The sequence below is a fragment of the Schistocerca serialis genome, chromosome 4, assembly GCF_023864345.2.
Source record: "Schistocerca serialis cubense isolate TAMUIC-IGC-003099 chromosome 4, iqSchSeri2.2, whole genome shotgun sequence".
In the NCBI taxonomy this organism is placed as follows: domain Eukaryota; kingdom Metazoa; phylum Arthropoda; class Insecta; order Orthoptera; family Acrididae; genus Schistocerca; species Schistocerca serialis.
The window spans coordinates 53,868,273-53,895,075 of record NC_064641.1 but is presented as its reverse complement, the minus strand read 5'-3'; the positions used below and the strand labels follow the sequence as shown (position 1 = coordinate 53,895,075).

Here is a 26,803-nt window from a genome sequence, read left to right as displayed (position 1 = left end):
TAGTAAGGAATTATTGTAGGTAATACAGAAAAAATTACACCTTATTACAAATAAATGTATGTAAAAACCTACTGGGGCAGGAGATGAAAGGTGAGGCACATGGAATTTAACAGAAGTTAAAGTGCAACTCTCCAGTTCTCTTATATTGTAAACAATAATTAAAAACATTGAACAGAATTAATGGTTACCTTTTTTTAAATTCCAGTAGATCCAGCAACATTATCTTTTCCACATTGTATTCTTTAGATGGGGAGGTAGCCTTCCTATCAGTAGTAAAATTAGTTTTAATTAACGTGTTTAATTTGTTTCAGGTTTTTTCAAAGACTTAATGACTATCAGTCTGCAATTCGCTTTCTGGTAATGTCGCAGTGCTACGATGAAGCCTTTCAGCTTGCAAGGCAGCATGGGCAGATGGAATTATATGGGGAAATATTGTCAAACTCAGTAGAAATTGATCCAAGACCAGATGATTTTAGAAGCCTTGCTCTCCATTTTGAAACAGAAAAAAATAGCCTTTTGGCTGGAAAATATTATTTTCATGCTGGGGATTATAATAAGGTCAGTTACTTTCAACTTCAAATTCACTGACACAAGAAAGCAAAATTTTGTACATGAAATTAAAATTTTGAAGTATTCTTTTCACCACAAAATAGAAAATAATTAGCTTCACAATTCAGCTGCATTAAAATGTGTTGCTAACACTTGTGTAATGAAGAATGCAACTATCTAATACAATTGTTTTTACTTTTGCTTAATTCCTGGATGTGGTTGTTTGACTGGGATTTTCTGAGGTTCTATTCTTCATTTGTGTGGCCATAGTGTACGTAGTTGCTTTATAATTCTTGAGGGTGTTTTGTTCTGTTGTTGCAACTACAAAAATGTGTGATTTTTTTTTTTTTTTTTTTTTAATTTCTTTATTCACCAGATGTGTTTCACTTCAGTAAAATAAAGCAAATCAAAATGTAAATAATTTAATTACAGACCACTGGTGATGCTTTACTTCAATAAACCAAAACATGTCTGGTGCGCATTTTTGTAATTGCAACGACAGAACAAAATACCCTACAGAATTCTTAGCTTGTATTTCTCTGAGAGAAATTCAGAAATTAATCTCTGTTTTCACATAGTGTAGAAAGTTGTGGGGATGATGGAACAGTCACTACAGTGACTTACACTGTAGAATGAACATAGCATTTGAAACACCACCAAGTGTAAAATCTGTTCTGTAATAAAATTCTTATTGACATTTATGATGAGATTTGTACTGTACATAGATTCAATGTGATGGTGAAGGTGTTGTCCATCAATGGTGCCATTGTCTAAGAGTGGAAGGGCAAGTGTTTATGGTGATTACAGAAGTCAGTGTATTCAGCAACAGTCTGGTACAGACAATTAACAAAAAAGAGGAGAATAAGAAGAAGAATCATAAAACTGGAATCTCGTGATGTGTCAGTAGCAATACAAAGAGATTACATAGAGAGTGTTTAGCAAGAGATCAGGGATGAACATTAGGTTACCACAAGTTCTGTGCTCATTGGGTTCCAAAATACCTTTCTCATAACCATAATACTCAACAGATGACTGCTCCTCTGTACTTCTTCTTCTTCTTCTTTTTTTGCTACAATGCAGAACAAGAATATTTGAGGTGCAGTCACACGTTGGCTGCAGTCTCATGTGACAGAATTTTCAGCAGAGGGTGTTTGTTAACTTTGTAAGAGATATTAAAAATACTTAAATTTGAATGGTGCTTATGTGGAGAAGTATAAGGTATAATTTTATAATATTTTATAAATATTATAAATTATAGAGTGCAGCAATCAGTCATCCTTTTTTAGGTTTTATTATGCAAATTCAGATTTCGGCTAGTGGCTATCCTTTCTCAATGTTAAAAATACAAGAAGTACATAGTCAGGTGACATAATAAAAAGTTACAACTGATGGCATAACTTAACAGCTTGTATACTACATACCACAATTTTCTATTCTCGATGCATGTAAGTTCCTGTTGTTCGGGCTTCAGTCACATTTCTTTGAGTACTACAGTATGAAGAAGGTAGGCTGTGTAGAGAACACATCGGTTGGTTGTATGGCGCGCTTTATATGAACTAGGTGTATAATATTTAAGAAAAGGAAAAAAACTTCAAATTTGCATGGAACTTGCATAAAATAAAACATAAGTAAAATTCTTTACATTGCTGTCCGACTTATTTTATGTTTGCCAGTAAATATAGAAATATGTATAAGATATTTCCAGGTTCACTCCTTGTGAGTCAGTTGTTTTATTCTTTAAACACCTAAGTAATGTCAGATGGGCACACCCTTTTTTAAAATTTTTATTTATAAGACGCAAGAAGGCACATGCTATATGCAACTATTAGAGTTGATCTGATTTAAATGTTTTTATCTTTGTATTGTTTTTTCTCTTTATATAAACTTCATGACAGGTATGTTGTTCCTCTTACTTACTTTATAGTTCATAGATGGCGCCAAATGTCAGCCAGATGGATGGTTGGTATAACTTGGCATTCCGTTACAGATGTAGAGGGTACTAGTCTCTTTGTCACTTTAAACCAATTTTACTTATGAATACAATAAAACAAATACACTGAATTGCTGTTATTAACAATGTACATGCATCTGAGCTAATGTACCATGGAGAAAGTTCTTGTGGTCAATGTTATAACGATCATACTCATACAGTATTATGCTAATGGCTCCTACATATTGGCAAGATGGCAGGAGCTACCTCATTCCCCCTGGGTCAAACCTTACACTGTTTCCTAGCAACAAGTTTTCAAACAATTCTCAGAACAGTGCATTTTTCATAATGACCTGATCATTAATCGGGTTGCTGTCGGCATTCTTGTGATGGCAGAAGATCTCCAGCTCTTCTAGGAGGTCGAGGAACCTGTCCTCCTCGCATTTATGCAGCAACCTCACATTAGATGCCAAAGTCGGCATCTTATGTTTCGTTGTAAGTAAATGGGCAGCCATACTCGATTTCTCCGTGGTGTCTTTCCTTCCCAACGCGCCGTGTTCCCCAAACCTAATTTCCAGCCTCCTTCCTGCTTGGCCAACATAACAGGCCTTACAGTCTGGGCAATCAATTTTATAAACTCCAGAATCATGAAATATGTTCTTTGCATCTACAGAGTGTTGTAGAATACAGTCTAAGTTATTTTTTGTTCCAAAAGACACTATCACATTGTACTTTCTAAAGATAGTTGCAATCCTATTACTCATTTTTCCATATTAATGTAAATTAACAGACTTAGTATTTTCTTTAGCAACCATATTATTGTAAAGTGTCATCCTATTTTATTACCTATGTTCTTATATATAGTACCTACAAAGTCATGTGGATAGTTATTCACTTTTGCAATGTGCCTTATTGTTGCCGTTTCATCATCATGCTCGTCTTTCGACACCGTAATTTTGAACAAGCGATAGAGAGCAAAATTGAAAAACACCTTCTTATGTTGAACGGGGTGGTTTGAAGTAAAATCCGCAATGTCATCAGTACAAGTCTCTTTGTAAAAGATACCAAATGTGTGCCTGAAATTTTCATTCTGTATTGATAGATCTAGAAAAGTAATAGATTTATTTGTTTCAGTCTCATGAGTAAATTTAATTGTTTGATGCAAGTTATTAAGTTTGGCTACTATAGTGTTGATGACATCATAGTTACCCTGTATTCACAGTAGTGTGTCATCTACGTACCTAAAGTAGACTACAATTATGTCTGCCAACGACAGATTTTCAGAAAAGAATCTCTTTTCTAGATAATTAATGAAGATGTCCGCAAGCGTTCCAGATATTGAGCTTCCCATACTGAGACGGTCTTGTTGGGAATAAGTGTCCCCATTAAAATTAAAGTAGTTAAATTTCAAAATTATGATAAGTAGCCCAGTGAATTCATCTACTTCCCTCATAGAAAGCTTGGTTTATTCCATTAAATTATGCAGAATGACGTGCACAGTTTTATCAATAGGTATGTTTGTGTATAAGTTGATGATATCTAGAGAAAAAAATTTCATTTCATCAGTTATTGGTGTATTTCTGATTTTATTGACAAGTTTGAAACTATTTTTAATGGAAAATTGTTTATAGAATTTATAATGAGTTTTAAGAAACCATAGGCATTTTCCAGCTACCTTATAGAAAGGACTACTCCTACCATCCTCCACTGGGCATATCGGATAGCCTTCTTTGTGTACCTTCATTTGTGCCCTAAGTGTGGGTGCCAGGGGGTTCATCACCTTTAGCCTCTGTACCTCCCTTGGTGATATTATCTCACTGCAAGTTTTTAACTGATCTAGCAATTTCTTCTGAGCCTTGGACGTTACAACCTCATCTATTTTCTTAATTTTCTTAATATATGCTTATTGATTTTCTTAGTATGAACCCCCCTGGCACCCACACTTAGGGCACAAATAAAGGTAGACAAAGAAGGCTATCCGATACGCCCAGTGGTGGATGGTAGGAGTAGTCCTTTCTATTGTGAGACTGAAACAAATAAATCTATTACTTTTCTAGATCTATCAATACAGAATGAAAATTGCAGGCATACATTTGGTATCTTTTGCAAAGAGACTTGTACTGATGGCATTGTGGATTTTACTTCAAACCTCCCCGTTCAACATAAGAAGGCATTTTTGAATTTTGCTATCAATCGGTTGTTCAAAATTCCACTGTCGAAAGACGAATATGATGATGAAATGGCAACAATAAGGCACATTGCAAAAGTGAATAACTATTCACATGACTTGTTAGGTACTATATATAAGAACATAGCTAATGAAATTGGATGTTGCTGTACAATAATATGGTTCCTAAAGAAAATACTAAGTTTGTCAGTTTACATTAATATGGAAAAATGAGTACAAGGATTGCAACTATCTTTAGAAAGTACAATGTGATAGTGTCTTTCGGAACAAAAAATAACTTAGACTGTATTCTGCAACACGCTGTAGATGCAAAGAACATATTTCATGATTCTGGAGTTTATAAAATTGATTGCCCAGACTGTAAGGCCTGTTATGTTGACCAAGCAGGAAGGAGGCTGGAAATTAGGTTTGGGGAACACGTCGCGTTGGGAAGGAAAGACACCATGGAGAAATCGAGTATGGCTGCCCATTTACTTACAACGAAACATAAGGTGCCGACTTTGGCATCTAATGTGAGGTTGCTGCATAAATGCGAGGAGGACAGGTTCCTCGACCTCCTAGAAGAGCTGGAGATCTTCTGCCATCACAAGAATGCCGACAGCAACCCGATTAATGATCAGGTCATTATGAAAAATGCACTGTTCTGGGAATTGTTTGAAAACTTGTTGCTAGGAAACAGTGTAAGGTTTGACCCTGGGGGAATGAGGTAGCTCCTGCCATCTTGCCAATATGTAGGAGCCATTAGCATAATACTGTATGAGTATGATCGTTATAACATTGACCCCAAGAACTTTCTCCATGGTACATTAGCTCAGATGCATGTACATTGTTAATAACAGCAATTCAGTGTATTTGTTTTATTGTATTTATAAGTAAAATTGGTTTAAAGTGACAAAGAGACTAGTACCCTCTACATCTGTAACGGAATGCCAAGTTACACCAACCATCCATCTGGCTGACATTTGGTGCCATCTATGAGCTATTAAGTAAATAAGAGGAACAACATACCTGTCATGATGTTTATATAAAGAGAAAAAATAATACAAAGGTAAAAAACATTTAAATCAGATCAACTCTAATAGTTGCATATAGCATGTAACTTCTTGTGTCTTACAAATAAAAATTAAAAAAAAAATGTTTAACCTATCTGACATTACTTAGGTGTTTAAAGAATAAAACAACTGACTCACAAGGAGTGAACCTGGAAATATCTTATATATATATTTCTATTTTTACTGGCAATGATGAAGTATTTCAAACAGCAATGTACATATTTTTAGTTATGTTTATTTTATGTAAGTCCCATGCAAATTTGAAGTTTTTTTTTTTTTACTTCTCTTAAATATTATATAAATAGTTAATATAGAGGGTGCCATACAACCAACCGATGTGTTCTCCACACAGCCTACCTTCTTTATACAGTAGTATTCAAAGAAATGTGACTGACGCCCGAACAATAGGGACTTACATGCATCAAGAATAGAAAATAGTGGTATGTAATATACAAGTTAAGACTATGTACTTCTTGTATTTTTAGTATTGAGAATGGCTAGCCACTAACCAAAATCTGGATTTGCGTTATAAAATCTAAAAAAGGAAGACTGACTGCTACACTCTATAATTTATAAGCCACATAACAGTCATTGTGTGCACCCTGTTTCTGAATGGAAGGTAACCTGATATATTTTTATTTTATTGCGGTCTTCAAATATATGTAAATTTTGTGTATTGTGATTAAAGCTGAACACAAGTGTCTTTTTGGAATCCACAAATTTGTAGATTATCTGGAAACAGGATGTATCTGCCTTTAGTGACAGAATTATTTTCTCAGTTAATGTAGAATACTTGGTTTTCTTTCTTCATTCTTTGTTATCGGCATAAAAAACTTCAATCTGTGCACTTTATAGTGAACTTGCCTAAGTCTGAACATATACATTGTTGCCCTCATGTCATTTGGTTTTTAGTGACATGTTCATTTAATTGAATTTATAGTTTAATTACATGTATTTATGTCAGAGGAACAATCAGTATATGGAAAGTTCTTGTGTAAAAGTAATTGAAGAAATGTCTAGTTTATAGTACCCTTTTGCAGGAAACATGCAGGTTGGTCTTCAGTTAGTGACCACTGATTTTAAGACCAAACTGAAATGTTGAGATGTCTCCAGTCCCAGTGCTGTCAAATGAAAAGTTCTGGAGGCAGTAGTCTACCACATTCAGTGGGTGACACACCAGATCAAACTATCCTCTTATGTTAAATCAAATGGTGGAAAATCCAGGATGGAATAGTGACAGTCTTATGAAGAGAAAAGGTTGCTACTCACCATACAGAGGAAATGTTGAGTCGCAGACAGGCACAACAAAAAGACTGTGAAACAACTGAGCTTTCAGCCAAAAGGCCTTCTTCTGAATTTGCAAACACACACACACACACACACACACACACACACACACACACACACACACACACCACGCAAATGAAACTCATCTCACACATGACCATTGTCTCTGGCTGCCAAGACCACACTGCAAGGCACTGTGCATGCTTGACGGGAGAAGCAATCTTAGCAGTGGGGGTAAGGAGGAGGCTGAGTGGCGAGGGGGATGGATAGTAGGGTGATAGTGGGGACAGTAAAGTGCTGTTTGTGGGGGTATACAAGGATAAGGTGGAGAGAGGGTAGGGCAGCTAGGTGCATTTGGGAGGTTAAACGGAGGGCAGGGGTGAGGGGAGGAGAAGAAAAGGAGAGAAGTAAAAAGACTGTGGCTGCCTTGATGTAGCTGTGAAGTGTTGGAATGGGAACAGGGAAGGGGATAGGTGGGTAAAGGATAATGACTAACAAAGGTTAAAGCCAGGAGGATTACAGGAATATATGATATATTGCAGGGAGAGCTTTCAGCCATGCAGTTCAGAAAAGTTGGTGTTGGCAGGTAGGATCCAGATGGCACAGGCTGTGAAGCAGTCATTTTGGGGTGGTCCTTGTGGCGTTTCTGAGCAAAAGTCAAACCAATTTCTACTACAAAAATTATTTGAAAGAGAACAGAGAATAACAATATGTGATTAACAGGGGGAAATGGCATAGATAAGAGTTCATTCATTACCAAGTTAATATGTTTTCTCTCGTGCAGCATCCGGTCTTGTTCTCCAATAATCTCCTGCTTCATTTCTGCATGAAAAAGTCATAGCTGCTCCAAAATCTTGCAGTAAATTTCATCGTCCAGGAATTACTAATGTCTACGAATTAAAACCGTCTTGATATTGAAATCAATGTATTTTATGGCTGCTTCCAACCTCCGAATTTCATACAAGCTTACACAATACGATATGTCTGCACATCAATAAGTTTTTATGTCTTAATCAGACCAAGACTAACAAAGAAGTTTTTACATCTGAATCATACCAAGACTAGCGAATAAGTGAAGTTAAGCTTCCGCTCTCAAGAGACAAGAGCGAGTAGAAAACAAAGAGAGTTACAATTTTTGTACCTTCATTTTCTTATAAATATTTTCTCTGCCTTTGAGTGCTCATACAGCTGCAACGGTATAATTTATATATGAGGGAACGAGTGTAGCGCGGCGAAATTCATAGTCCCACTACAGTGGGACGGGTTTTACATCTAGGTCTATTACAGGGATGCAAGTCAAGAGGGCAAGGAATTCGGAGCAGTCATTGAATAGGGATGGACAGGATACTGTGTAAATTTGGTTGGCAGCAGAATACCACTGTGGGAGGGTTGGGAAGGATACTGGGTAGAACATTCCTCATTTCAGGGCACAACACAAGGTGGTCAAAACCCTGGTGGAGAATGTGATGCGAGTTGCTCCAATCCTGGGTGGTACTGAGACTTGAGGGGAATGCTCCTCTGTGGCCGAATGGTGGGACTTTGGAAGGTACTTGGTGAATGAAAGGATAAAGCATGGGAGATCTGTTTTTGTACAATGTTGGGAGGGAAATTATAGTCTATAAAGGCCTCAGTGAGGCTATTGATATTTTATGAGGGAGTCTAACTAGCTTCGCCGACCGTAATTACGCACCCAGCGTTAAAAAAAAAAAAAAAAACAGATGTCCCATGCCTTAACTCTTTAGTCATACAGCACCTTCCAAAGTCCCAACATCAGGCCACAGAGGAGCATTCCACTCGTGACTCAGTACCATCAAGACTGGAGCAACTGAATCACGTTCTCTTCCAGAGTTTGACTTCCCCACCCCTCCCACTGTGGTATTCTGCTGCCCACCAAACTTACATAATATCGTCGTTGATCACTATGCAACCCCTGCTTGGCTCATATCTCTGTAAGAGACCTAGATGTGAACATTCTCTAGTTGTTATAATTGTTTATTGTTGGTCTTCAGCACAAGTCTGTTTTATTGTTTTACTCAAACAAGAAGTCTTCCCTAGACATACGTAATGTATTGCATGTAGTAGAGTTGTGCATTTGTATTGTTAAATAACAGTTTCTAGCTGACAGTGTTAGTACAAGGTGTAATATCCCCTTCTGTGACTACTGCCAAACAAAGCCTCCTGACACTCCTTTTGTTGTTGTACCTCATGTGCATTGATCTTTGTCCCCATCATTAACATCATGCTTGAGTTGACTACTGTTCTCATATAATAGGATGTACTGTAAATCTCCTCTACATTTTCAACCCAGTTTGTGTGGGGTGTTAACTTCTCAGTTGCATTCATAGGCTTAAATGTTAATATTGTAAGGAAAGTTCTGGCAGATTGTAAATAATTTAGGAGTAAAGGAGACTACTCACTGAATAGTAGTTGCTAGCTTTCAGATGAATCTTTTAAGGAGCTGAAGTACATACACACACACACACACACACACACACACACACACACACACACATACACACAGTGAAGTGTTGCAAGAGTAACTCCCATCTGCTTAGTTAAGTGAAGCTGGTGCAGGGGGAATGATTCCATGGGTTGTGAAGCAATTATTGAAATTGAGCATTTTGTCCTCAGCAGCATATTCTGCCGCTGGTTGGTCAAGTCTACTCTTGGCCACAGTTTGGCAGTGATCATTTATTCTGGTGGACAACTGGTTGGTGATTCTACTCGAGTTCAGTGGCAGCTTCACAGCCCATACCATCTAGATCCTAACCCTCTGCCCCCTTGCACCAGTTTTTCTGAACTATACAGATGGAAGTTATCCTTTGCTCTGAGAACCCTCCTCATATCAGTCTCTATAAACTCATTGCACCCACACGCTCTGCCTAACAGTCTTCCCTTCCTTTATCCTGTCAGGCCCTCTCAATACAGACCTCCATGTCATTGTCACCACGTGCCACACATATTCACCAGTCCTGGTGCCTGTGTGTCACTTTACTATCCCGAACTTTGGCAGCCACCCTCCGAACTGTCACCTACCCCTACCCAACCCCTCCTCCCACTTCCCACCTCCTTCTCCCTCTACCCGCTCCACTCATCGCAACTCTTCAGATCTGTCTACCTGCCAAACTGCAGTCCTGGCATTGATGTTCAGGTGGCGCAATGTAACTACACAAATGTGTGTGTGTGTGTGTGTGTGTGTGTGTGTGTGTGTGTGTGTGTGTGTGTCAATACTCAGTTGTATAGAGCATAAGATGAGAGACTGTTTTAAATCAAATTGTTGCAGGTATGTTATTGATAAAATGAAGTTTGTATTCTTTTTTACTTAGCACTATAAACTATTATTGCAAACAGGAAGTGCATAAAGTCAAGTTCATTTAAAGTTGCCCACAGGTTCAGAGACAAGAGAAAACTACATGTCTGTACATGTCAGGCATCTTTGTACATAGCTCTTTTCTTTTTACTGATGAGAGACATTGTTGATATCTTCTTTTGTCATTGTTAAAGCATGAAGTGTGTCTTATTATTTGCAGGCATTGAAACACTTAATGAAAGTACTTAAAACCAATTCTGAAGATCCTGAAGCCATATCTTATGCAATTGATGTTGTGGGTGTCGCAAATGATGAACACATTGCCAATCAGCTCATAGAATTTCTCTTGGGGGATGCGGATGGCGTTCCAAAGGTAATTTTGCAGATTTTCATCATAGAATCATTACATATAGCAAATAACCAGACCATTTTTGATCTGCTGGTCAAATAACACTTATGTTGGATTCAAAGTCATGTACTCCCATGTTTATTTCTTGTTTCCAGGATCCAAAATATTTGTTTCGTCTTTATATGGCAAGGAAGCAGTACAGAGAAGCAGCCAAAACTGCGCTAATTATAGCCAATCAAGAACAAGTAAATGGTATGTAGCTTTACTGCTCTATACTGAAATAGTCATGCATTTGATTGACTATCCATTTCACGACAAAAGCACCTGAAATTATTTAACTTTGTTAAGGATAATAACCCCCCCATGAACCATGGACCTTGCCGTTGGTGGGGAGGCTTGCGTGCCTCAGCGATACAGATAGCCATACCGTAGGTGCAACCACAACGGAGGGGTATCTGTTGAGAGGCCAGACAAACGTGTGGTTCCTGAAGAGGGGCAGCAGCCTTTTCAGTAGTTGCAAGGGCAACAGTCTGGATGATTGACTGATCTGGCCTTGTAACAATAACCAAAACGGCATTGCTGTGCCGGTACTGCGAACGGCTGAAAGCAAGGGGAAACTACAGCCGTAATTTTTCCCAAGGGCATGCAGCTTTACTGTATGATTACATGATGATGGCGTCCTCTTGGGTAAAATATTCCGGAGGTAAAATAGTCCCCCATTCGGATCTCCGGGCGGGGACTACTCAAGAGGATGTCGTTATCAGGAGAAAGAAAACTGGCATTCTACGGATCGGAGCATGGAATGTCAGATCCCTTAATCGGGCAGGTAAGTTAGAAAATTTAAAAAGGGAAATGGATAGGTTAAAGTTAGATATAGTGGGAATTAGTGAAGTTCGGTGGCAGGAGGAACAAGACTTTTGGTCAGGTGATTACAGGGTTATAAATACAAAATCAAATAGGGGTAATGCAGGAGTAGGTTTAATAATGAATAAAAAAATAGGAGTGCGGGTTAGCTACTACAAACAGCATAGTGAACGCATTATTGTGGCCAAGATAGACACAAAGCCCATGCCTACTACAGTAGTACAAGTTTCTATGCCAACTAGCTCTGCAGATGATGAAGAAATTGATGAAATGTATGACGAGATAAAAGAAATTATTCAGGTAGTGAAGGGAGATGAAAATTTAATAGTCATGGGTGACTGGAATTCGTCAGTAGGAAAAGGGAGAGAAGGAAACATAGTAGGTGAATATGGGTTGGGGGGAAGAAATGAAAGAGGAAGCCGCCTTGTAGAATTTTGCACAGAGCATAACTTAATCATAGCCAACACTTGGTTCAAGAATCATAAAAGAAGGTTGTATACCTGGAAGAATCCTGGAGATACTAATAGGTATCAGATAGATTATATAATGGTAAGACAGAGATTTAGGAACCAGGTTTTAAATTTTAAGACATTTCCAGGGGCAGATGTGGATTCTGACCACAATCTATTGGTTATGAACTGCAGATTGAAACTGAAGAAACTGCAAAAAGGTGGGAATTTAAGGAGATGGGACCTGGATAAACTGAAAGAACCAGAGGTTGTAGAGAGTTTCAGGGAGAGCATAAGGAAACAATTTACAGGAATGGGGGAAAGAAATACAGTAGAAGAAGAATGGGTAGCTCTGAGGGATGAAGTAGTGAAGGCAGCAGAGGATCAAGTAGGTAAAAAGACGAGGGCTAATAGAAATCCTTGGGTAACAGAAGAAATATTGAATTTAATTGATGAAAGGAGAAAATATAAAAATGCAGTAAGTGAAACAGGCAAAAAGGAATACAAACATCTCAAAAATGAGATCGACAGGAAGTGCAAAATGGCTAAGCAGGGATGGCTAGAGGACAAATGTAAGGATGTAGAGGCCTATCTCACTAGGGGTAAGATAGATACTGCCTACAGGAAAATTAAAGATACCTTTGGAGATAAGAGAACGACTTGTATGAATATCAAGGGCTCAGATGGAAACCCAGTTCTAAGCAAAGAAGGGAAAGCAGAAAGGTGGAAGGAGTATATAGAGGGTCTATACAAGGGCGATGTACTTGAGGACAATATTATGGAAATGGAAGAGGGTGTAGATGAAGATGAAATGGGAGATATGATACTGCGTGAAGAGTTTGACAGAGCACTGAAAGACCTGAGTCGAAACAAAGCCCCCGGAGTAGACAATATTCCATTGGAACTACTGACGGCCGTGGGAGAGCCAGTCCTGACAAAACTCTACCATCTGGTGAGGAAGATGTATGAGACAGGCGAAATACCCTCAGACTTCAAGAAGAATATAATAATTCCAATCCCAAAGAAAGCAGGTGTTGACAGATGTGAAAATTACCGAACTATCAGCTTAATAAGTCACAGCTGCAAAATACTAACACGAATTCTTTACAGACGAATGGAAAAACTAGTAGAAGCCAACCTCGGGGAAGATCAGTTTGGATTCCGTAGAAACACTGGAACACGTGAGGCAATACTGACCTTACGACTTATCTTAGAAGAAAGATTAAGGAAAGGCAAACCTACGTTTCTAGCATTTGTAGACTTAGAGAAAGCTTTTGACAATGTTGATTGGAATACTCTCTTTCAAATTCTAAAGGTGGCAGGGGTAAAATACAGGGAGTGAAAGGCTATTTACAATTTGTACAGAAACCAGATGGCAGTTATAAGAGTCGAGGGACATGAAAGGGAAGCAGTGGTTGGGAAGGGAGTAAGACAGGGTTGTAGCCTCTCCCCGGTGTTATTCAATCTGTATATTGAGCAAGCAGTAAAGGAAACAAAAGAAAAATTCGGAGTAGGTATTAAAATCCATGGAGAAGAAATAAAAACTTTGAGGTTCGCCGATGACATTGTAAGTCTGTCAGAGACAGCAAAGGACTTGGAAGAGCAGTTGAACGGAATGGACAGTGTCTTGAAGGGAGGATATAAGATGAACATCAACAAAAGCAAAACGAGGATAATGGAATGTTGTCAAATTAAGTTGGGTGATGTTGAGGGTATTAGATTAGGAAATGAGACACTTAAAATAGTAAAGGAGTTTTGCTATTTGGGGAGCAAAATAACTGATGATGGTCGAAGTAGAGAGGATATAAAATGTAGACTGGCAATGGCAAGGAAAGTGTTTCTGAAGAAGAGAAATTTGTTAACTTCGAGTATAGATTTAAGTGTCAGGAAGTCATTTCTGAAAGTATTTGTATGGAGTGTAGCCATGTATGGAAGTGAAACATGGACGATAAATAGTTTGGACAAGAAGAGAATAGAAGCTTTCGAAATGTGGTGCTACAGAAGAATGCTGAAGATTAGATGGGTAGATCACATAACTAATGAGGAAGTATTGAATAGGATTGGGGAGAAGAGAAGTTTGTGGCGCAACTTGACCAGAAGAAGGGATCGGTTGGTAGGACATGTTCTGAGGCATCAAGGGATCACCAATTTAGTATTGGAGGGCAGCGTGGAGGGTAAAAATCGTAGAGGGAGACCAAGAGATGAATACACTAAGCAGATTCAGAAGGATGTAGGTTGCAGTAGGTACTGGGAGATGAAAAAGCTTGCACAGGATAGAGTAGCATGGAGAGCTGCATCAAACCAGTCTCAGGACTGAAGACCACAACAACAACAACAAGGATAATAACAAAAATACAGGGCTACTATACATGATACATTCATTTTCAGAGTTATATATTTGCCAATGTGTTACATCTACCAATATGATTGATGCTTTAATAGAACCATAAACTTGCTGAGTTTGTACTGTTCCCGTCAACTGGCATGAAGAGTCCAGTGCCTTTACAAAATCGCGACAAAGCAAGAAAAGAATTTTTGTGTGATGGAATATGTGTGACCTTCCATTTATCTCGAAAGATTAATTACCACAATGTGAGAGTATGGGGCACTGAAAATCCTCATGAAATTGTGGTAAATGGATGATATTCACATAAGGTTAATATTTTCTGTGCGTTTTCACAGGTGACGCTCTGTGGATTCTTTTTCTTCTGTGAGAAGACTGTGATAGGTACCTCTTACTGTGAAGTGTTGCAGTTATGGTTTGTTTCCAAAACTGACTGCTGATTCTGAGAATTTCATTTTCCTGCAAGAAGAGGTACACCCTCATTGAAATGTTGGTGTTCATTACTACCTAAATGATAAACTTCTGCATCGCTGGATTGGGGACCCCGCAGGTCATTTGACCTAATGCCTTCTGAATTTTTCCTTTGGGGGTATATTAAAGACTGTGTCTGTGTATTCTCACTGCCAATAATATTGGAACAGCTCAGAGAATGCATCAATGATATTGTGATGACCATTGATAGGAGGTTGCTACATAAGATATGGAATGAACCTGACTACCACTTGGACGTATGTCATGTGACCAGAGGGGCACTTCTAGAACATTTGTAGAGTGCAAAATGCAAACTTGATGGTTTATGGTTAAAGCCATGCATCAATCATATTTGAACATGAAATGCTTAGAAAAATATAGGGCTTTGAAGAAGAGTAAATCATTTGTAATAGCCCCCTATAATTGAAATAGTTCAATGTCGCAGGTGGGCCTGAAATTTGTAAGGAACCAGATATCAATATTGACTGTAATGTATTTCAGGATAAATTCTTGTCATTATTTGAAAGTAACTTTTGTAATAAAACAATTAGAAATGACATTAAAAAGACCAGAACAAGTAAAGCTTTTGCGACACTCAGCACTCCATGTTATTCTACCCTGCGCAGGCATATTCATTTCTGAATAACTGCTGCAGCCCACATCTTTCTGAATCTGCTTACTGTATTCATCACTTGCTCACCCTCTACAATTCTTACCTACCGCACTATAAAAATTATTCCTATTTATAACATTTTGTCAAGTAATTGAAGTTTTCACAAGGAAAATACACTGCTGGTCATTACAGTCAGCAAACATCAAAATGGCTCTGAGCACTATGGGACTTAACATCTGTGGTCATCAGTCCCCTAGAACTTAGAACTACTCAAACCTAACTAACCTAAGGACATCACACACATCCATGCCCGAGGCAGGATTCGAACCTGCGACCGTAGCAGTCGCGCGGTTCCGGACTGAGCGCCTGAGCCGCTAGACCACCGCGGCCGGCAGGAAACATCAGATTGGCATGAAATGTACGATGTGCTTGAATTTGCAGATGATTTACATTCAGTCCTCTGGCACAAAGTAATTTTGTGTATAAGGAAAGGTTACTCTGTGGGAGAACAAACATTGCCAGATTGTTTTTGTCATCATCATATGGGCCCAGTACATGTTATGTCAGTAGGGGGTTGCATTGGGTAGACATTATGATCACCCTCTGATTTGCATAGCACACAATCTGAACATCAACCATTATGTCATGACTGTGGCTTATCGTGCAGAACGGGTTATCATAGAACAATGTTCTAGCTCCTCTGTTGTTTAATATTCATACCAGTGATCAACTGCTGACTAACAGCATGTTGGATTCACCAGAGATGGGTGCTGAGGAATAGGTGGCTGCTCTGACATAGCAGAAATGATTAGCAGCACTCGTAATGTCGGTGGCACAAGAACTTAACTTGAAGAACAAGTCCAAGAGAGAGTCTGTTAATCAGAGCCTAGCTGTCTTACACATTTACAATCACAGAAATACTGCTATAAACTGGTAAAGCTCAAGCTGGTTCTGCTCATAGTTGAGTGGGCTGGCCTTGTTGCAGTCTCCTCTTTTGCCAGCTTGGTGGTGGGGCTTCGTGCATTTTCAGCAGGTGGTGTGACATTGAGCCAGCTATGGGTTGGCAAGGCTGTAATGTGATTTTCTGCCGACATCGGGATGCAGTCTACCCCAGGTGTGGTATCAGTACTGTGTGATGGGAGGAGAAGAAGAAGAAGGGTAAAAAAAGAAAAAAACAAACACCTCGACGCTGTCATTGTATATTGGCATGACTGGAGTGGGGGAAGGGGGGGAGTCAAGCCTGGTGCCACTGAGGAGGCAGGAGCTGAAACTGCAGGTGATGACAAGCTCTCCCATCATCCATCTTGGTAATGCCCAGAAACATTGGCCAGAAACCTAGCCATAGGGTGCACACCCATACCCAGGGAAAGCAAATCTTCTCACAATGGTGAAGGTGCAACAGTGCCTGGAGGATCCATGGAGGCTCACTGGAAGGTGGTAGGGTGAAGGGGGGAACCTCTTGCAACTGGGACTGTGGTAACTGCAACAGCAGTGACAGTGTGTCAGCGGCCATTGGCTCCCTGTCTGGCACCAGTGGCATGAGACTACAGGATGTGAAGGTGGCTGAGGCTGCAGGGTCCTCCTTGACAATGAATATGTAAAGGAAAAACCCATGGCAAGATCACACAGCTCACACAAGCAAAGCTGATTCTGCAGCTTGGTAGGACCCTGTAAGACATAAAAGGAGCATCCCAACATTTTTTGGCTAACACCCTATTCTCATTGAGAACTCTATGGAAGATGAGCTGACAGCTGCGAAGAATTCAGCAACTGAAGCTGTGGCTGCCACAAGGAAAATCACACCATTTTCCTGCCAAGATAAGAGTTCTTGTGCCACCTAATCTCAGGTAGTGTGAGGGACTGGCCATGTTCAGTGAAACTAAAGTTACACGTTGTCTTCCATACCCTCAAAATTATGGCTTTGCCTAGGCAGTCTTTATAAAGATCACTTAATTGATCGCAAAGTTGAGCTACACTGTTCTTAGACATGGAAGAGTTCACAGAGAGAACATTGTCCTGAATTTGCAAACCAAACAAATAAAGTGAATCTGTGTCAAAAATATTTTCCCTGTCATGTGAGCACAACACTGTAAATGACATTGTTTTTGTAACAGTATGAAATGTGGTAGGCAAGCTGCAAATACCTAGCACAGGAATGTCATGTCCACTGTAACCAGAAAGAGGTGCATGTGACTTCTGTAACTCAGGCTTGTCCAACAGTTCGTAAGTTCTTCTGTTGAACAAAATCACTGACACACCAATGTCCAACTGCATGCATACTTTGCAATTGGCAATCAGCAGAGCAATGAACAATTCATTTACCTGACTCTGAACAGAAGATGTGTGTGATTTCTTCACTGTTGCACTTGGTTTGCACGGTTTAATACTAGAGTCACAACACGGCTTGGAAAAAGTGCATTTACATCAGTTGACTGAAATTTTTGAGAATGTGCAAAATGCATGTTGGACTTGTGTTTTTGCAAACTGACAGCTTGGATGTGACCTTGCTTGCCACCGTGCTAACACTTAGTGTCCTGGCAAGAGTATGTCTCCGTCTTGTGTGCTGTGAAATGCTGAGGTCAAGATTTAACACCGCTAATAGAAGTTTATTCCACTTCCCACTTGTAATACCTCTAATAGTTTTGTTGCATCAAAAGATTTACCTTTAACTTGACTTTCTGTTAATTCCCTTCAAGTTTTTGACAATTTGTCCCATAGTCTTTTAAACTCATTGGTGCTGTTTGTGACTTCCTCACTGGAAAGCTGCCCATTTTCTAAAGTGCATGAAGTCTCCTGAAATTTCTGATCTAACAGTGTTTGTAATTTTTCATTGAAACCTGAATGTGCCATGTGCGAGTATATGGAATCCCCTTTGTTGCTGCTCTGCATGTTTGTGCATCTATCATCTAATCTTTTAACAACTTACATTCTGTTTCTGCAAAGATATATAAACTGTCTACATCCATATGCAGATCTTTAATATGTTGTTGTATCTCTTCCCGAACTAAGTCACATTCTTTCAGGACTTCAGTGTGTGTTCCTTCTCTTAACACATTGAGTCTTTGATCTACCTGATGTCCTGAATGCACCTCTAATGCTTCATGAGTGTCTTTAATCTGAGTTTCTAATTATTGTTGCAGTCTGTTTTGTTTTTCCATTACTTGCTCATGAGTGTCTTTAATCTGATTTCCTAAGCCTTGACATAGTTCCGCAAACTTATTAATAGTCTCTTGACATTTACCATGACTGTCCACTACTTTTACGAATCTATTATCTATCACGAAAAATTTTTCATTAGATTGTTCTATTACTAAGAAAGCTTTTCATTTGGCCGTCTCTGTACGTCTTCCAGTTTTTGTAATAACATTTCCTTACTAACCTCTGTTGACATTTTCCTCCTTATCACCAGCATAAACACACTCACATATATTACTGATTCACTGCACTACAGTCAGAAAAACAATTTTGAAATGAAATACTGGTGTAGCTCACCGTAGTCGTACTGTTTGCTGGTGATGGTTTGGTTGTCGACAATTGCGTCATGATGATACAATGGTTTAGACAGAATGCTCACGTCACGGTGGTGTAGACTGTGTGCTAGTGTCGCAGTGGTGTAGACTGCGTACTGGTGTTACACCGGTGTAGACTGCACTCTGGCGATGGCTCAGTCGTCTACAGATACATGCTGGCCAGGCATTGCTGGTTGCGTGCTGACTCTTGGCAGGTCTCTATGGCTGTGTGTTTTATCAGTTTAGACGGATGCACTTAGCCCAGGCACATCGTTGTAATCCCTGTTGTCCTTGGCAATGCGTCTTCTCTTTGCTGATACTGGCAGAAGTAAAGCTGTGAGTACCGGGTGTGAGTTGCGCTTCAGTAGCTCAGATGGTAGAGCACTTGCCCGCGAAAGGCAAGGTCCCGAGTTCGAGTCTCGGTCGGGCACACAGTTTTAATCTGCCAGGAAGTTTCATATCAGCGCACACTCCGCTGCAGAGTGAAAATCTCATTCTGGTATCTCAAAATTTCTTCCTTACAGTGCTTTTTTTTTTAAAAAAGTGCCACTTTCCACTTATAACCATACAGTCGCCACGTGGAGTGTTTTAAAATGGCTAATGACTGCTGTATTTAGTTTGTGTGGTGATGTTTTTACTGCTTGAGCAGCATCTGTTCTAGACCTATTACTCCATGCAGCTACCACTGACACCACCATCTTAATGCTCCCTTATTAGATTGTTGTAGAGATTCAACCTGCAATTTATGTGATTTATCTCTCTGTCCAACTATGCTGTGCCCTGTTCTTCTTCGACTTTGCCTTCCTTGCAGATTGCTATAAGTGAAGTGGCTATAAAACAAAACACTGCTTCTGTAGTTACATAAAGTGTAGATTGGTTCCAATTATCTCTTTATATTGTCCCATACTTTCATAAGCAGTTACATGTTTCATGGGAAGTTACTACTCCCAGAACCAACTAACATAGCTGCATCAAAGACATCTCATTACACATATGTGAATAGTATAAAACAACTATTGCTCATGTACATAATATTCATCCTCCTTGGTGTCAGATGTCTTCCATAGTACCAGAGCTCCCTCATTCCTGCTTGCTCCACTGAGATTACAAATTCTCTCCAGCAGATAGAATCTGCACCTGTTGAGTAATGCTCTCCAATAGTATGTGGTCGGATGTTTACAAACGAATTGCAATCATGCACATTTTTACTAAATGACATATGTGAGTTCTATATTTAAGTGCATGAGACGCCCTTCCAGAATGGCAGGGATCACTACAATGACCATGACGGTTTATGTTTCCACAGCTGCAAATTATATTTATTCATAATGGAAGCATGTTTTTGTGGTATTTTAACTAAGTAGCTCTGTTTCATTAGCAGTGTGTCACCTCTGTTACTTTCCTCTTGCTGATTTTTCTGTCACATTTTGTGTAGATGGTGCATCTGTGATGTGCCTTTTCAATTGGAAATGGAACAATGGCTGATTCTTTAACAAAAAAGATTCTAGTTCAAACTTCTATTATGAAATTTGCTTATCAAATCACAATTGTATCCATTACATGAAAACAATCATCTGGTCGAGTGTGGTCAACCTGCATAGCCAAGCAAATGCAGCTGATGTTGAGTAATAAGTAGAGCATAATTACACAGGGACAACATTATAAGACTGCAAATCCTTGCAACACATGTAGCTCCTCCTTGGAGATGGAGGGAGGGAGAGGGTGGGAGGGTAGAAACTTTCTGGGATGCCATTGACAAAGAGATGCAGGAACTTATTTTCTCAGTTAGCCAATTGAAATTCAGTATAGTGAGGTGCCAAGAACTACCAATAAGAAAGGATATGCTCAACACATTGTTCTGATGTTCAATCAAAATAACTACATAATTGATAGGAATTACAGTAAATGCCGGATGTATTAATGTCCAGTTTAATGTGACTTTGGATATAACACAGTGTCAAAAACTTTTTACACTGTGCGTGTAGCATTTCTGTATTATCATTTACATGACAAAGACATTATCAAAGCTGCACAAAGTGATAGTGATAAAGCAGTTGAAGATAAGAATGAAGGAGAAGGATGCATAGATGGAAATAATGGATAATGTGAACAAAATGATTCAGTGAATGGAGAAAGCTGCACAAAGTGATAGTGATAAAGCAGTTGAAGATAAGAATGAAGGAAACAGATGCATAGATGGAAATAATGGATAATGTAAACAAAATGATTCAGTGAATGGAGAGACAAAGTAAGCCAAACCACATTCAGTTGTTGCATCTGATGAAGATAAAACAAAAAGAAAGTATGTGAAGTGATCTGCCAAAAGTAGTTAACTAACTTTTTTAAAAGCAGTAGAGAAATGACCATACAGTAGCTTGCAGATAGTGTTGTACATAATTGTGTATCTTGTGTACCACAGTACAGTATTTTAATTGGTACTAGTGTAATGTCAATAGTTGGTTCATCGTTTGAGTGAAGTTTATCAAATTGCTGTATTTGATAAATTTCTTAAATGGTTTACTTGTAATGTCCTTTAAGTTTAAATACTGTAGAATAAATAGCGCAGTATAACATTGCATTATGTGCTATTCCAAACTTCCCATGCATCATTTATCATTTCACTGCTCACTATTGACATATTGAAGTTACCTCTAACACCTCATTATATTGGGCTTCTACTTATCTGAGAAATGGCAAAGTACATCATTTTTAAACACATCTGTAGAGTATAACTCATGTTATTGTACTGAAGATCAGTTCTGTATAATTCATGATATTGCTCTGTAACATACTGTTTTTTCCTACTCTTCCAATTAGAATGAGATTTACAGAGAGACTGCAGACATATATTGTTATGACACACAAGCAATAAGACACACATATAGTTGAGAAGGTTATACCAAGAAAAAATTAGTTGCAAATAGGGTCTAATTTGTATTAAACAGGTTAAAACCATTGGTTGCAACCTGAAGAACGTAAAAAATGGGCATCATGCACTGGCATTCATTCCACAGATGAAATATATCAGATAATACAGCAGTGAAGTCTTTTACTTGGATGATCCTGGGTTGACAATAATCCAACTTGCAATAAATTATCATGTTCAACAATATTCCTAAGTGCATTATATACCCTCATATGGTGAGAGGTGGGAACACACAATGCACCCTGGAACGTTGTTGAACATGATTGTTTTGGAGGTCCAGATGTTATGTTGTGGGGAGGCATCAAGAGGAGCTCTTAGAATGAGAGGATATTCATTAAATGGGCTGGCCTGGCCATTCCCCTGACTTAAACTCCATCAAGCCTGTGTGGGATGTTTCAGGGAGACCTCAAGAACTCCTTACCAACCTTATGGCCACCATGGGTGCATGTTACGGAGTCTGTATCCTGTCCATGATGATCACAAGCCCTATTAAGAACTGTGTCCTGCTGTTTGCAATGCCCAAGGGACCATCTTAAATTGCAGGGACTTCTGGGACTTCTATATAATTATTGTCACTGAATAAAAGTGTCATTTCTGTTCATTATGTATTTCTTTCTGTACCTTCTGTTCTATTCTATAGCAGATCTTACTATGTATGGTCCAAATTTCATCGAGCGTATGTTACTTGGCAGTGACACGACATGCGAAAGTTATTTTCGTTTGTAAGTTTTGCAGTCTGGTTTATATCCGCATCTGTACATCCCAAAGAACTTGCAGCTAGAAGGTTGAGAGTGACTTGCAATCAATTCATTTCCAGTAAGCACTGCTTCAAATTGGAGATGCAGTCCCAGTAAAGGAAAGCAATTTGAAGAGGAGTTTGGGAACTGTAATTATTTTGTCAAAAATACTTTCAATGAAATTAATATCAGTACTTCCATGTCTGGCAGTAGTGACGACTCGGGAGAATCAGTTATGTATGACAGTGATAGCAATTGAGTGTGATGAACCTACTTTTCCCTTTGGTAAAATTAGATGTCATTAGTTTTTATTTTCCATATTTAGAAATGATGTGTGTATTGTAGTAGTGTACACTGTTGCATTTAGCATCTGAAAATTACTGAGTTGTTTCAGTTTATCCAAAATATTAATGTATTTATTACACCTGAGGCCAGGTCTAAGTTGAGAGTAGGTCCAAGTCTGGAACAAATCAAAATTGCTGATTCTTAGGTTGCTACGATTGCACAAGGGAGGTGGTACTTATTTCCTCCTTGTCTTCTCTGTGTACCAGGTCAGTTGTAGAACAGAACAAGTTCACTTATGGTTCTGTCTTGATGATGATGATGATGACGATGAGGTCCCATACTCCGAGGAGCCGTAAGGGACGATGCAGGAGACCCGCACCGCTGACTAGGCAAGGTCCTAGTGGAGGTGCTTTGCCGTTGCCTTCCTCCAACCATAATGGTGATGAATGATAATGATGAGGATGACACAACACCTGGGACCCTGTGCGCGGGAAGCGAGAACGCTACCACAAGGCCACAAGCTGCGGATGGTTCTGTCTTGAGCAAACACAAATTCTTCTTTAGCATCAAAACAGTGACACAGTGTGTGTAAGAAAATACAGGTTACATAGAGGCATGAATAAGTAGAAGCAACAAAGAAATCGTAATGGGAACAAAATATCAGCTATACTGCAAATGAGAGACAGCCGTGTAAACATCAGTATGAAATACTAAGAAAATTCACTGAAATGTACCGGGTGATCAAAAAGTAAGTATAAATTTGAAAACTGAATAAATCACGGAATAATGTAGATAGAGAGGCACAAATTGACACACATGCTTGGAATGACATGAGGTTTTATTAGAACCAAAAAAATACAGAAGTTCAAAAAATGTCCGACAGATGTCACTTCATCTGCTCAGAATAGCAATAATTAGCATAACAAAGTAAGACAAAGCAAAGATGATGTTCTTTACAGAAAATGCTCAATATGTCCACCATCATTCCTCAACAATAGCTGTAGTTGAGGAATAATGTTGTGAAAAGCACTGTAAAGCATGTCCGGAGTTGTGGTGAGGCATTGGCGTCAGATGTTGTCTTTCAGCATCCCTAGAGATGTCGGTCGATCACGATACGCTTGCGACTTCAGGTAACCCCAAAGCCAATAATCGCACAGACTGGGGTCTGGGAACCTGGGAGGCCAAGCATGACGAAAGTGGCGGCTGAGCACACGATCATCACCAAACAACGCACGCAAGAGATCTTTCATGCATCTAGCAATACTTTTTTGTTCTAATAAAACCCCATGTCATTCCAAGCATTTGTGTCAATTTTTACCTCTCTATCTACATTAATCCATGGTTTATTAAGTTTTCAAATTTATACTGACTTTCTGATCACCCAGTATGTGGTAACCGAGACAAAATGGCCTAATTTGAAATGCCCATAATACAACATGTATTCAGTACGTAAAGCAGTTTTATGCAACAATGGATTAACAAAGTTTTGAAGTTTTTCTACATGAGCCCCTTGAGTGGCATGGAGGATGTCTAGTCAGTAGTCAGTCTCTCTCCATGTATACTTTGCACTTGTGGTGTAACAGTCTCAGTTGTTGCTCTAAACCCGTTGAAGAATACCTGCAGCAAACACTGCTCATTTGGGTTTATTTCAGGTTTCACCTCATGTAACAATTGCACTGTATATGAATAAAACCTTAGGGGCTTGTGTAGCACATCGTAGATAGTTGATTTTGGAACACCAAGCTCTTGTGACACCATAGTAATGGATTTCTTATGACTTCTTGCAAACATATCTGAAATATGATAAACAGGCTTATCTGATGTTCTTCATTTTACACCACAATGCCTCTTAGCAATAGGTCCTGACTCTAGATGCACTGCTTTCCACACCTTGATTCTCTTGGCATTTAGAGGGCTTCTGTAGTATTCTGCACAGAAATGTTATTGAACTGCAGTAATGGACCTAGTTAAGCATACAGCTGTATGTTTTGTGCTTTTCCAGCATACACTGCAATTTTCAGTTGTTAGAAAAACTTTGTTTTGTCAGTTTTCAGCTCCTGAAACTAAAAAATGGGTAAAAATTAACTTGATATTACATAATAAACAGTAAGATTCCACAGCTAATATACTGTCTAACACCTAACAAAATTATTTGAATTTTTTATTATATTCACAAATTAGGGCAGTTCATCTCGGACATCCTGCATTTGTGTGTTACAGAAGAGGAATTTGTGTCTGCTCGTGGCAGAGCCGTATTTTCGTAAATATACAAGGGCTGTCCAGAAAACAGTTGTGTCTGATAATTAACCTCAGAGCCACACCAAAATATATACTAAAATAAATTTCTCAATAATGTATTACAGAATTTAAATTATCAGAATTCACTTCAAATATCTCCCACATGGATTTAAATAACACTGGTCAATGTTTTTGGAACTCTTGAAATGTGATGTCACGCGATGCTTTGCGAACAGGTCATAATTAGTCATAAGGGTGTGCCTTGAAATGCTGCTAAGCTCTATGGTGCAGAAGTCTAGGGGCATGGTTTTCTTGGAGTACAGCTCTTATAGGCATCTCAAGGGCTCTGGTGTCCTACCAACCTGCACCCAATCTTCATGTTCCATTGCTTACATCAAAAGGGGATGAATAGAGGAATAGAGTTGTTGAATCTTCACTGTTAAAACACACTCTCTGTATATCTCTACTGTGATTTGATGTGTCTTTAATCGAAGTTTAGATTTATTGTTTTGATAGTGTTTTAGACAGATTTTTTGTGTCTGCCATTGGCTATTCTGTCCACCACTGGAGTTTGCAAATGTCTCGTTAGAGCACACTAGAGTATGGTAACATAAGTATCACCACATAGTGAGAGTTTCATGAATGATTATTGGAAAAAGCATGCAAAATATACCCCTTGTGAGAAATATGTCCCGTTATTTTAGTTTCTTTGCTTGCTGATTGTGAGCAATGTTTGTTACTGGCAAGTTTTTTTTGTGAGTGTATAATGCATGAGTTTAGTGAGCTTTACTTTCTTTCAAATAGTAGCAGCATATCATGAGTTCAGGAACAACACAATATGAATTAAGTCTGAAATTTATCAAGTAAAATTTTTGTACATGAGTTAGGATGAATGTGAGGTAACGTTGTGTGCCCAGATTCGATGTAAAAATGAATCAAGAACAAAAACAATGTAAAGTCATGCAAGTGTATACATGCAATTTTAACAGAGCAATGTATAATGTAGCTGAATAGTTGTGTGTGCTATATGACTTAAAATGCATATTTTTGAATTTCACAAGTGTAAATACAACAAATACAGATTGCACATTTCCATGGCAGTCTTCATGTAAGCCAGTCACAGTGCAAGATCCATGATGTCATGGAAACATCACTGATTCATCACGCAAACTCATAAACACTGCAGTTTGAGTGCACAAGACATTAGATGCCTGAATGATTAGAAATAAAAATACTAAATTTTATAACCATACAATGAAGCTAACATACACTGCGTTAAAGATCTCTCCAAAACACGTCTTTTAGTACTATTTGTTGTGGCAAACTGTCAGGAAATGTGACATTGTGGGATAAGAAAGCTACCTATAGATTTTATCTTGAAGTTGGATTTTGATGTTATTTAGTAGATGACCATGAAACGGTAAGAAGATACAGTAAGTAAATGTTTGGCCAGAGTGTGATATCTTTATCTTGAAGTTAGCTTTTGATGTTATTTAGTAGTTGATAATGAAATGGAAAGAAGATACAGTATGTAAATGTATAGCTAGAGTGTAATATTGCTCCCATCTCTCTTTTCAAATCTTGGTTGTAGTGACAGTCTGATCTGGAGTGTAGCCTGAGGTCTAGGTTAGTTCTGATTGATAAATATAGCTGCCTTCCCCAATATGGAGACCATGAGCTGCGCCTGCCACAAAGTAACAGA

At 38.7% G+C, this 26,803-nt stretch overlaps 1 protein-coding gene across 1 annotated transcript in view; it reads left to right on the top strand.

Moving 5' to 3' along the window:
- Positions 1–26,803, top strand: part of LOC126473900 (WD repeat-containing protein 19) — a 301,274-nt gene that overhangs the window by 243,677 nt on the left and 30,794 nt on the right. Inside the window, exons 19-21 of the mRNA XM_050101244.1 lie at positions 312–558; positions 10,537–10,689; positions 10,821–10,917. Coding sequence (XP_049957201.1) covers positions 312–558; positions 10,537–10,689; positions 10,821–10,917 — 497 coding nt within the window. The remainder of the gene's footprint in view (positions 1–311; positions 559–10,536; positions 10,690–10,820; positions 10,918–26,803) is intronic.